This window comes from Buteo buteo, chromosome 13, assembly GCF_964188355.1.
Source record: "Buteo buteo chromosome 13, bButBut1.hap1.1, whole genome shotgun sequence".
Lineage (NCBI taxonomy): Eukaryota > Metazoa > Chordata > Aves > Accipitriformes > Accipitridae > Buteo > Buteo buteo.
Genome location: NC_134183.1, coordinates 34,635,251 through 34,648,316, shown reverse-complemented (window position 1 = coordinate 34,648,316; position 13,066 = coordinate 34,635,251). Strand labels below are relative to the sequence as shown.

Here is a 13,066-nt window from a genome sequence, read left to right as displayed (position 1 = left end):
GTATCTTTCCAGAAGCAATATACTTTGGCCAGTGCATGATTTTGCCTAGAAAGATTCCAGTAAGAATACTTCTCTCCTCACTGGTAGTAGATTGTGCCAAGCACTCAGCTCCAAATCTTCAAACAGAAAGAAAAGCAGCAGGGTAAGTGAGGCTGCTCAGCAGTACTCTCTTTGTTCCTATGCTATCTCCCTTACCTCAACTGAGATGTCATCCCTGGTGGCCAGACTCTGACTGACAGCTGCAAGGGAGGCCTGCTCAATGTCTCTGATGCATCTGTTGATCCCATCAATGGAGAAATCACATTCTCGCTGGCCTGGGGCCTTGTCCCTGAAAGACAGAGATAGTAAGCTGAACATGGTGGGAAGGAGGTAGGCTCTTTCATGAATGCACACAGGCATACTTCATTACCTAACAATATATAAAGCACATGGGAGGAGAGCAACAAGGACAAAAATTAGCTTTGTTCTACCTACAGGATTTTGATATATGTACTTCGCACACTTTAATACACAACACATCTCGCTCCTCTCAATGATTAGACAGAAAAAATATTGTTGCTTCAGAAGAAAAGTGCAAATTCAACCTCCTTAGGATGGCCAGACTAGCCCAATAATGAGGGTCAACACGAAAATGCAACAGACACCAGGAAAAAATACTCATGTTTCTGCACAGTGTGATCGACTGTCTCAGAAAACAATTCCTTAGGTATTAGGTGTTGCATTCAGTCCCAAGTATCTTTTAACGAAGGTTAGTTTCCGAGTACTTTGTCCTGACGTGCGGTTTTCTATTTCAGTACAGTTATTATCAAAGATCAACAAAACTGTAAACACCCCTCAATTCACTGTTTTCATACCATTTTGATTTAATCAATATTAAGAGGTTAAGTATAGAACTACACTTTAAAATTTTCATTAAGAAAAGGACAGACAGGTTTAATCCAAAAAATAAAGAACATTCACTTCTTGCTACAGCATTCTTGCAACTAAACAGAGAACACTATAGGAAACAATAGATAGCAAAGGTAATTTATACACTGTCTGACCCATCTTAAAAAAAAAAAAAAAAAGCTGTTTTCCACATACTACATGTTGGTACATGATCTGGATGGAATTAATATCAGCTACTTTTTTTTTTATTCTACAGCATTCTCTCTCTCATTTACCTTAAACTGAATTGGAGATGGAACCAGGGAAGGAGAACAGAATACAAACACAGAACAACTCTATGCTGCAGAGTGCTGCAGTCATGAGTTATGATTAAACACCCAGTGTAACTGGGGAGATATTGTGCATCGCAGAATAAATAATCTCCTAGTGAAAAATACCACAGTGCTAATGGCCATATGGTATTATTCTTTATGAACAGCTGCTCAATTGTTACTACAAAAGACATACCTGATAGAGGTGATAAGGCTCTTGATAGAATCTGAGACAGTATGGGAATGCCCTGCAAGTACAGACCATGTAGGAGGGTCTTTTGGATTGATAGCCAGAGAACGAGCAGTTTTGATCAATAAAGACGAACTCTCCAACATTGTTTTAGCAGAAACTAGAATTGGTTCCTGTGCACGCGATCCCTGTAGTCAGAAAGGTACAAGCACACAAAGAACATTCAAATAATTACTTGAGTTCATCCACACTTTCTGCTCCTAAAGATATATTTAATTAACAGCATTAAAATGGCATTATCATTTCTTGTATCATACTATTATATACACAGATAGTCAACACGGAAATAGTACTAAAATCATCGCAGTCCAACTGTTTTCTTTATAACATACTTAAGAAACACTTCAAGTTTAGAAAGGCACCATCCAGCTGAGAAACAGGAGAAAACAATGACACTTGTTTAATCATAGACTACAGAGATACCATTGAAAATAAACTTTATTTGTCACAAAACTTGCAAGATCCAACCAAGCATGCTCTTCTCCTAGGAATTAGTTGAACTACAATACTCTGTGTGTGTCATCGTCTCCATATCTATTTTATTGCCGGTAATCTGGTAAACCCAGGTACCACAGGCCTGGAAAGCAGGCTTAGATTTCAGTTACAGCCCCACAACTTTAAGATTGCAACAGTTACTGCATCATCTGGTATTGCCAGCTGGAACAGAGGCTGCCAAAAGCAGGAAGTAGCAGTTGGAGAGTCAGTAACAATACATGACCTCTACTTCAAAGCCTTTATGAAGCTTGAAGGATTTTTCCCCACTCCCCCCCCCCCCCCCCCCCCGAAAAACCCCCTTTATTAGTTACTTTAAATACTGTTCTGTTGTAGTTACAGGGGTTGAGGATGGAGAACTCACACACACACACAAAAAAAAAGACCAGAAGGCCCACAGAAAGTTATTCTTCCCAGTAAACCTGCTTCTTGTCATCATGACCGTATAATTTTTGAAAGGGAAAAACTCCAGTGACATCCCTTCAATCCTTTTCAGAACTAATTAGGTTCCATTTGTTAAAGCTGCTCTTGAGGGAAAAAGGGAAATTTATTACTTTATCACATGGAATAATCCAGCTAACAAGACATGCGAGTCACCTGTACTGTATCACTTTACCAACAGGAGACTGGCAGCACCTACTGTAGCCTAACTAGTTTTATCCTACTGGTGCAAAATTCAAGGTCAGAGGTTAAGCAAAAGACAGCAGAACACCCTATGAACACCCAGGAACACAGAGAGACACTTTGGGGTCAGGTCTTTACACTTGCTTCCTCTCTCCTGACACATGATTAATTCAACATTTTCAACTTTTTGAGGGTGGAAGTGCAACACGCTGCCTTACCTCAGTGCTGATCTGTGCTGGTATGCTGACAAATTCTGGATTCGAAGCAAATGCCGTCAGATTTTCCACAGCCTCTATCAAAGGTGTAGTAGCAATTCTGCACTTGTTGCGGTTCTCTTCAGAGAAATCACCATCCAGGGCCTGGAAATTAAATCATGATTGAGTTCTGTCTGAATGGGTTTCTTTGCAAAATTGAAAGAAGATGGTTTAATTCTTCAAAGTTTTAAACCGTTGTGTGTTTACGACATTTGAAACTTTGTCCACAAACAAGGCTGATGCAAAGAATGTGATCCTTTAAGCGTGTGCTTCTTTCCTTAACTGCTTATTGACCCTAAACTTAAAACTGCTGCTTTGCTTCACAAGACTGAATAAAGGTTCTCTATCATTGCACTCTGATGACTCTTGTAAACTGTGTCTCAGCACCTCATGCTCCAAATAGTAGAAGTGGTTCTTTCCTATATACTGATTTTTTTTTAAAAAAAATTTTTTTTAAGCAAACCAACGATTTATTGCTCTCATTTTCATACAAGTCAACTGATCTCTTTCATAATCTCATAGGAAAGATTTCAGTATGATGGACCTTCTGTGTAACATAATAGAACCCTTCAGTCCTAAGAGCATAATGATTTTAAAAGACTTTCAGTAGCAGATCAGCTAATGGCTTCCAGAAGGGTTTAGAATCGTGAGTCCTCTATGGCTTAACAAGTATTATTTCTGCTTGCATGAGGAAAAACTACCTCCTGCCAAATTGCAGGCAGTTATCTGGAAAATAAAAGGTTACTATTAACAGGAGACTATTAAACAGCAGCAATATAAATGGCTTCTGTTTCGTTCCCACTATTATTTTTCTTTTTTTTTTCTCTCACAAATATGGTAAAGCTGTCAAAAATGCCTCCACAAACCTCCGGATATTGAGCAATGTAACACCCTTAAAAACCTTCACATTCAGTTGTTTGCAAATTATTCTCACAGTTCAAACTCATTAAATACATTGACATAGAGGTGTCTCATACTGGATGGGCCAGCTGCCTCTCCTAATACTAATTTTTGCCCAATTCTTTCCATCTTGACTACAGCACAGTTATACCACTGAACGTGCTTTCCAATCCAGGTCTTTAAAAAAAAAGTAATAAATGATTTCTTAAATGATACATATCACAGAAAGTAAAAAGATATTTCTAACTGTTCTGATTCTGTCTCAACAGGTAAAAAAAAAAGGAAATAAAAACACAAAGGAAGAAGGAAGCACAATTAAGCAGCATTTGTACCTTGATAGTTTTAACCAGGTTAGCAGTGCTGTTTGCAACTTCCTTGGCAGACTGCACAAAGTGTCTCTTGGCAACAGGATTCGCTGTCTTTGATGAAGCAATGCGACAAGCATTGCACAATGCAGAAGTATGTTTGGCCACAATTGTGGCAGCTGATAATACCTGCAAAAATAGGTGGCAGAAAACAAGCAGATTGTCAAAGGAGCATGACAGTTACTCTATTCTAGCTCTGCAAAGTCGCAGTTCAAAGCCATGCAAGAGTGTCAAATCAAAAGTCCTTTGCGTGGTCACAAATAAAGAGAAGTTGTGTCCTAACAATGACAGTCTCACTGCAATCCTCTGGAATCACCTGTGATGGGCTGCTTGCTGGATCTACCAAGTTCTGGCAAGCCATCTGGATTGCTTGATTGGCTCTGGCAAATTGAATTGGATCAACAAGACCTTGCTGACCAGCCTGACTGTTTGGATCCGAGATGCCAACCAGGTAAGCAGCCTAGAAATGGAGAAAGGAAGAAAACAATCCTAAGAAACAATGCTAAATCCATCTTGATCCTTTGATAAGATTGCCATATGTCACAGCACAGGGTGGTCAGAGATTATCCAGAAATCATACTGTGAAGTACTATGACTTTTTTTTTTTGTAATAAATCTCCAGAATCCTCTGAAACCAAGAAAACTTACCCTTACACTTGTGAAATTTATTTAGTCAAAACAAAACTGTCCACTGTTTAAGCAGCTGGTATCCCTGGAAATGTTATTTTTCACTTGCATAGCCAATAGAAAGAGCTTTAATAGTCACAAGCATCAGCAAATTATTTACTAAATTAGCCACAGTTGAAGGCGGTGAGGGTCTTCATCAAGCCTGAGTAGAAAACCAATTCACAGCAAATGCATTACTGCTGAGTGTAGGACCCATCAACTCTGCAGTTGCTGGTCTCACTGCAGCTCAAGATGTCTGATGGACAAACTTACTTTCTCAATTAAATAAAAGTTTCATGCCTCTCAACAAGGAGGAATTGTCTGAACTGTCAAAACTGTATTTGAAGTTTCTTGATGAATTTCCATTACAGATAAAATTATCTGTCATCTTGATATGCCAGTAAGGCAATGCAGGGTTAGATGTGGAGGAGACTGTCTGTACTGAGATATTCCGTATTTGGGGAAATCAAGAGGTGGTTTCCAGATGCAGAGTATGATCCCCACCCCCAGCCAAATCCTTCACTGAAGAGGCTGTATCAGCTCTCAAGAGTTCAAGTCACCCAGTTATCAGATCAGTGAAATCACAGTGACCAGTTCCAGACTCTAATTAGTTTTAGTATCTTAAGAATTTTGGTTATTCCGAAAGTACCTGAACAGCTGAAACAAGTTGCTTATTATTTAAAATGTCTGAAATTAGTAGTGCTCCTCACGATTTTTTATGAACAAAATTAAACTTGATTTATTTTAACTGTGACTTTTTTGTGCGCTTCTCTACAATGTAATAGTACAGACCTTGAGCTGCAAACATGAATTCCGTATGCTGCAGCTTTGACATTTGCTTTATCCTCAGAAAAGTTTCCTTCTTGATGTCATTTCTCTTCCTTATAAAATATGCATGTTATTGCCCTCTGCCGCTTCTGCAACATACAGCAATGTATGCGCAATTTCTGTGGATCTACATAGAGCACACTGCGTAGTACAAGATCATCATTTGTTTGGCTACAAGGAAGTGAATCTCAGATTTACACACCCACAACATGAGCTTGCTAAAAAAATAAACGCATATACTTGCTTTACAGACTTCATTAGCTTACCTGAGCTGCTGCCTCTGTGAGGCCACAAAGAGCCTTGGATGCAACTCCAACACATTCTCCAAAGACTAAAAGATCACCAGTTTTTGCATTCTGGGAAATGCCTGCCATTGATTCTCCAAGAACCTCAGAAATTAAAAAAAAAAAGTTACCTTCCCAATATGCTTCCCTACCACTCAAAGGCAAGTGATTCCTGGCTTTAAGCCAGTTCCGGCCCACAAACCTCTTTCATTTGGATTCCAGAAATGATAGCCAGTTATCAGCTTCGCTGAACTGGGCACATTCCTCTGTGTGGCATAAGGGATAAGGCATGCAGATCAACAGTGCCGAACATAAACACTATTATAGCGCAAATGACTACGAGGATACAAAATTAACCCTCATCATTTTTGCTATCATCCACTAGCCATCACAGCTAGCCTGGCACTAGGTACATTTCACGGATTGCAGAACATGACAACCAATCCTGCAGCTGCTGTTGACACATCCGGGACCTTCTTTGCCTGCAAACTCACTGAAACTCAGTGGAAATGAAATTGCATCTAGTCTGCTGGAACCATCTGAATGTCAGAATACACATTAATTCCCACAGTGTCTCCCACTGAATTCAGTTTATTTTCTTCTAAAATTCAAAATAAGGTCTGACTGCAGTAGAGCATTAGATGCAAGGTGATATGCACATCCATTGAGCACTTTGTTTTTCTTGTAGAGAAGGAAAGATCTGAGACAATTCCAACACATCAAGTAATGAGGACACCAAAAGCAAAGCTTCAAAGGCAGATATATAGCATGGTATGTTTAAAAATAACTCAAGAGATTTCACACAGATTTTCTGATGTGCTAGAATATCTGGACTGCTCAGACATTTCTCTAAGCTGTTTTGCACAAAACGATACAATGGTATTTCATTGCCAAGCCTCCCATTTACACTTTGGGCCCTTCTAACATAGCTGCAGTCAAAATATATCATGAAAGTCTGTCTAACGCACAGGAGAGGAAGGGAGAAAGAGGGAAACTAACAGCACTGTATACCAGTCACGAAATTAAAAATTTCTTACTGAGGCAATATGCCTTCTAAGTGACCAAAACCTGAAATTACCTGTAAGAGACCTATCTCAGGCTGAGTCTTATCAAGGAACGCAGCATACACTTGTAGCTATAAACACACTGTGCTGTGTTTCTAGCATATTTGATATGCATGTGGAAACTTACAATAACCAAAACGCACTTCTCCAATTGGCACAAAGGTGGGAAAAGGAAATTACCTTTGAGTTTTCCATTACGCTCTCAATACAATCGAAATATGAGAGATCGCTCACAGGTTCATTAGGGTTATCCAGCATTCCCTTCACTGTCTGAAATGACGAAAGAAACTCTGATTATTGGCAGAGCCTGAAAAAATGAGCTGAGAAGAACATAGACTATCACAACTATCCTGCTTATACCACTGTAATCTTACAACTTTGTCTCCAGCACACAAACAAAACTACACGCTGAGGGCTCACACACAGATGAGCATGTTACACATTAAATGCTACCCTACATTAACTGAACTGTGATAACTACACATTTGTGCATTACAAATCTGATGGAAGTATAGGCTAATGTGGTTTACCTTGTGTTTGTGATGAGTGATTTTATGTATGCTCAGTTAGCAAGGCTCAGCTAACATGAGGTAATCTGGTTTTCTGTTCATTGTCAACAGTCTAATAGATGTTTTCAGTACTATTTTAAATTTCATAAATGGAATTACAAGAGTGATAGGAAAACCAGCTACCATTTGTTCAGTACTGTCTAGAGACACAAAAGGGCTACCAAGTTAAGTGCAAGTCAACCACCTGCCTGCCTCTTACTACTAGTGTCAGATTCCAGCAACACAGCTCCCTCTGTCAGAAAACTATATATACTAGTTGATTTAAATTTCTTTTTCTGAGGTGATTCTGATTCCTGGAAATAACAACATGAAAGTCAGTCACATATTCATTGAGAAGAATCAATGCATTTCGATAACAAAACTTGTAAAAAGCTGTAAAATGCATCAGAGTAATTCTTTTATATGTAAAATATCTGCAATATGCCTTTTTCCAAGTTTGGAGGAGCACTATTTTCTGCCAAATATCAGGCAGAAAAGACTTTTAATCTTTCCATTGAAAGTGAAATCAGTAAGTATAGAAAGATACTAACATCTGTATCTGATGTTGCCTTCCACCTAAAGGAAATCTAGGCACGATTTTAAACCCGTAAGTTTTTCTCGTAACTAAACTCCTAACATTATTATATACCTACAATATTTTTAACAGCCCAGCTATTGCTTTTTAAAATACATAGTCTAGTTTAAAGCCTTACGGCAATTAAACTGTGAGAACAATGTGATGTAAAGAAGTCATATCTAGAAAACAATTTCCAGTTGCCTCTCCTGTCTTTCTCAGTTCTCACAGACATTGCAGCAACACTTCATTGTTGTGTTCCGTCTTTAAATAACAACTTGTAAAGCAAACAATGTTCCTGCAGCTTTCACACTACTATGGAGACAGAAGCCTCAGAAAGTAAGGAAACAGAACAGTGAAATACAAGCCAGCACAAACTTCCCACTGACTTATATTTGCTATTACTAGAACACCTTTGTCAATCCTTTCAGCTGAAACACTGGGCAAGTTGAGCTACCTCATTGGAGGTCATACGGTAAGGTCCTCTCTAAACACAATTTTCCAGAGTCTCCAGGGAAGACTACAGAGCATACTTGACAGTCTGTCAAATCCAAGGTGAGACACTCTTTCTACAGAAACAATACTTTTTAGTACTTTTAATAAGCCTTGGGAAGACTAGAAATAGTAGGCGATGAATTGGGGAAATGAAGGGAAGAGGTAAGAAATTAGTCATTGTAAAGAGAAATTGAAAGTTAAGACTACTAAGAACGCTTTCCCCCAGATTTGATAGATTCCTCAGGTCACTTTGATACCAGTCTCCAGTCTGGTTTCAGGACTCTGTGGTTTTGCCTCAGTTTCTCTTTTCTCAGAAATTAATCTGAAGCCCATACATCCAGGCTTTTCTCACTAATTGTCCCTCTCAGGCAAGTGTCTCCTGAAGTTCAAGATGCTACAGATCTTCCTTCTGCCCTTCCCAGGCTCTGCTCACAATCCATGCAAGCCATGTTATTGGCACAGAACCCCATGTGATGGCTTCTTAAGGCTGTTCTGCCCTACATTTCTTCCCTAAGCTCTCAGTTTTCAGTGGTTCATTAGCTGGGAATTCTTATCTTTCATATCCCTGCTGTTTTGCAGATCTCTCCCCATTAGTCTTCTAGGAAGTCCTGAGAAATGGCACTTCATTGCCCCTGCTTGTTCCACCCCTATATTCTGTAGTGATTTCAGACAGCCATTACATTACAGCCCAATTTTCAGTTTTCTCTTTCTATTGTTTGAACTTGCTGCCACTCCCTTTAACCAAGGAGAGAACACTACTAAGCTCAAGAAGCTAAGAATTCAGAAGTACAAAGCAGCTCCTAGGCAAACTCCTATGAATATTTTGGGATGATGACTGTGGGCTTGTGTATTAAAAAAGCTCACAATATCCTGGAACACACTGCAATGATCTTTGTATCCTTTTGATACCAAGGGGTAAAAATATAAACCTTGAAGGTGTTTTATGCTCTCTACACAGGCCAGTCATCCCTTGATATTCTGACCTTTACAGCAAACAACAAGCATTTAGTTTAATTAAAAAGACGCCATTTCCTACTATTATAAGCAGCTGTGTCTGTGATCAGCGTACAACCTTAGGTCTTTCAACTGACCTGCTACCCGCTATTTAGCCAGCCAAACATTTCACTCATGAATGAGAACATACCTTGCAAAAACCTGTATTGACACACATGTCCTATCAGCTTGGCTGTGACAAAGCAGATACAAGGCATCAAAAATCTACACTAAGAAAAAGCAGGATAAAAGATGGTAAACATCATCCTAAAGTGGGATGTCAGTAACAACATTCTATAAGCAGAAAAGTCAAGATACTGCAGCTCCCTCCAGTGCACTGCTGGTAGTGGGAATGTCTATCTCGTCATGATTCTTCCTTAATTCACAGTAAGTATGAATAATAAGGACTTAACTGTACCTTTTGGGGGGCAGGGAAGAAGAGTTGAGGACAGGGCAGCAGATTTCATTCTGACCAAAACTACAAGATGTTCACAGAGATTCTATGCTTACCTCATAGGCAATTAAAACCCCTGCCATAGATACCAAATGAGAAGACAGTGACAGCAGCTAATCGGACAAAGAAAACCAAGGAAACAAACATTCGGGGCCCATGTTCATTGATAAGAACTTTTGAAATGTAACAATACCTCCAGTTCTCTGAGTGCGTTATCACATTCCTTCTGGCCAGGAGCTTGCTGGGTGCACAGAGTGATGAGCTGATTTATACTCTCAGTCACAGCTCTAGGGAGAGTAGAAGGAAAAAAGGTAAATTTAAAAGTTAAATTATTCCCCTCATTAAAACTTGTTTTCTTAAGTGTACACTGCATAGAGATTTAAAACTTTGATGTTCTACTACATTTTTTCTTCTCAGTGTTTGGGGATTAACTGTATGTTAAACAGTTCACCCTGAGGCCTCTTCTTTAACAAGCTTCGTAGGAGCCTAACATTCTCACTAGAGCATCTGATAGTGATCCACACCTGAAAATCTATGCCTTCAGTGCAAACAATTGAGAAGTTAGTCCAGAACAAGCAGAAGCGTCATCTCACAGCAGCAAGTATATTGGGTGTCTGTGGCAAGGTTCTGGCTGCAGGGGTGGTCTCTGTGAGAAGAGGCCAGGGGCTGCCCCATGCCAGGCACAGCTGGTTCCAGATGGCTCCAACAGACCCACTGCAGGACACAGCTGAGCCCAGCAGCCAAGCTGGCGGCACCTCTGGGAAAATATTGGTAAGAAAGAGCAAAACACCACCTGGCAGCGGGCCAAGGTCAACCCGCTACACTAGCACAGTGACATAACTTAGTTGCTAAAAAGTATTTTAGCACTTCTCCAGGTCTGATATTAAGTGAATCATTTCTCAGCTAGCACCCCAGAAGTCTTAAAAGACATAGAAACAAGTGGCTAGTGTGCCAAAAAATGTTTGAATGTAAAGTAATATTATACACCCTTTGCTAGCAAAGTCTTGTATCATCTGACATACTGTATTACACACACACATCTAATCCTGCTATATATTTCTATAGTCTGTTATCAAGTTGGTTTTTTTTCTCTTTAACTAGGCATTTATATTCTCAGAGTCAACATGCATCAGCTCCCTTAGGTTTAAATCCACAGACAAGGTATTTTTGCATTACATTTCTATGGAGTTCACAGTTCTGGTGCTCTTGAACACAGACTGAATCTGACATACAATATAGTCACTATTAGTGTTTACGATGAATGCTCTTATATTAAGCAAAATTCATTATAACTACATTCATTTTAGACTAATGGCTAACCACCCAGCAAAGTAGCTTCTAGAAAAAGAGACTTTGTAGGAGGAAGTAGAGGTCTGCTGTTCATTGTTATTAATCAAAGATCATTTTCTATAGCTAGGCATGTTGTCACCAACTTGCAAAAACTTAGCTTGCATTGTGACATTATAGTGGAATGCAAGTTTTTTGTGTTGTTTCTCATGGTAAATTACAAAATGAGTGAAATCAGAATGCATGGAGAATATACTTTCCTCTGGCCTTGAAAAATCTGCAAGGCATTCGGATTATTTTTTCTTTAAGAAAACCGTCACTTGATAACATGATTGGTAATATCAATAACATGACTACCTAGGTGGATAGTAGCATACTGTTACGAAAGGAAACAGGACATGCTTATTACATTTACACCAGGTTTCATGTTTATTTCCAGGGAAAAACGAATGGAAACTAACAGTGTCGTGGTTTAACCCCAGCCAGCAACTAAGCACCATGCAGCTGCTCACTCACTCCCTCCCCCACCCAGTGGGATGGGGGACAAAATCAGGAAAAGAAGTAAAACTCGTGGGTTGAGATAAGAACGGTTTAATAGAACAGAAAAGAAGAAACTAATAATGATAATGATAACACTAATAAAATGATAACAGTAATAATAAAAGGATTGGAATGTACAAATGATGCGCAGCGCAACTGCTTACCACCCGCCGACCAACACCCAGCTAGTCCCTGAGTGGCGATTCCCTCCGTCTCCACTCCCCCCAGTTCCTATACTAAATGGGACGTCACACAGTATGGAATACATTGTTGGCCACTTTGGGTCAGCTGCCCTGGCTGTGTCCTGTGCCAACTTCTTGTGCCCCTCCAGCCTTCTCACTGGCTGGGCATGAGAAGCTGAAAAATCCTTAACTTTAGACTAAACATTACTTAGCAACAACTGAAAACATCAGTGTGTTATCAACATTCTTCTCATATCTAACGCAAAAACATAGCACTATGCCAGCTATTAGGAAGACAATTAACTCTATCCCAGCTGAAACCAGGACAGACAGACATATTTGTTTAACTGAGACTCCTACCCTTTTCAGTAGGTTTGGTGTCCTTGTGGAGCCATTTTCCCCAAGTTCCTTTGCCTTTCAGGACTGTTACATATACATGTCTTGTGTCCTGTCTGGCATACTGTATTATACACACGTAGTCCTGCTATATATTTATATAGTCTGTTATCAGACAGATTTGGCTTTTATCTTCAACTAAAAATTGATATTCTCCAAGTCAATGTGTGTGCGTTTATATACACAAATGTTTTTACAATTATTATCTATCTCTGAAAAACAACATGGATGGCTTCACCAACATAACATCAATACAAAGGATGGATTCTCAACCTCCTGAACATCAATGATTTCTATGCATGTGAAAAATGTCATTGCATACAGACATATGAATAGATGGCAAAAATGGAAAGTTCTGTTCACTCCCAGAGAAACTTCACACAAAAATAACTTGTCCACTGTTGATTTTAATCTAAGAGAGACAATGCATTTTGACTTGGAGAGTATCAGTAATTAAAGAAAAAAAACCCAAACTTGGTAATAGACTAGAATTGTCAGCACTGTAGAGGATGCAGTGTGACCTCATGAATATCATTACCACACACTAGGTACCCTGTGTGCAGGAATTTATCCAGTGCACTAGCATTACTTTCAAAACTATTTGGAAGCAGTGGAACCAGGAAGGTGGCCCCTCAAACACCAATCCCAGAGCGGAAGATGACTACTAGGAC

The 13,066-nt window shown here is 39.4% G+C and overlaps 1 protein-coding gene across 3 annotated transcripts in view; it reads right to left on the bottom strand.

Moving 5' to 3' along the window:
* Positions 1-13,066, bottom strand: part of TLN2 (talin 2) — a 234,034-nt gene that overhangs the window by 50,166 nt on the left and 170,802 nt on the right. For all 3 annotated transcript variants that reach the window (XM_075045499.1, XM_075045498.1, XM_075045501.1), the window contains exons 32-39: positions 10,184-10,277; positions 7,107-7,196; positions 5,845-5,967; positions 4,401-4,544; positions 4,052-4,213; positions 2,784-2,924; positions 1,396-1,577; positions 196-328 (exon numbers count right to left, since the gene is read on the bottom strand). In XM_075045499.1, coding sequence (XP_074901600.1) covers positions 196-328; positions 1,396-1,577; positions 2,784-2,924; positions 4,052-4,213; positions 4,401-4,544; positions 5,845-5,967; positions 7,107-7,196; positions 10,184-10,277 — 1,069 coding nt within the window. The remainder of the gene's footprint in view (positions 1-195; positions 329-1,395; positions 1,578-2,783; positions 2,925-4,051; positions 4,214-4,400; positions 4,545-5,844; positions 5,968-7,106; positions 7,197-10,183; positions 10,278-13,066) is intronic.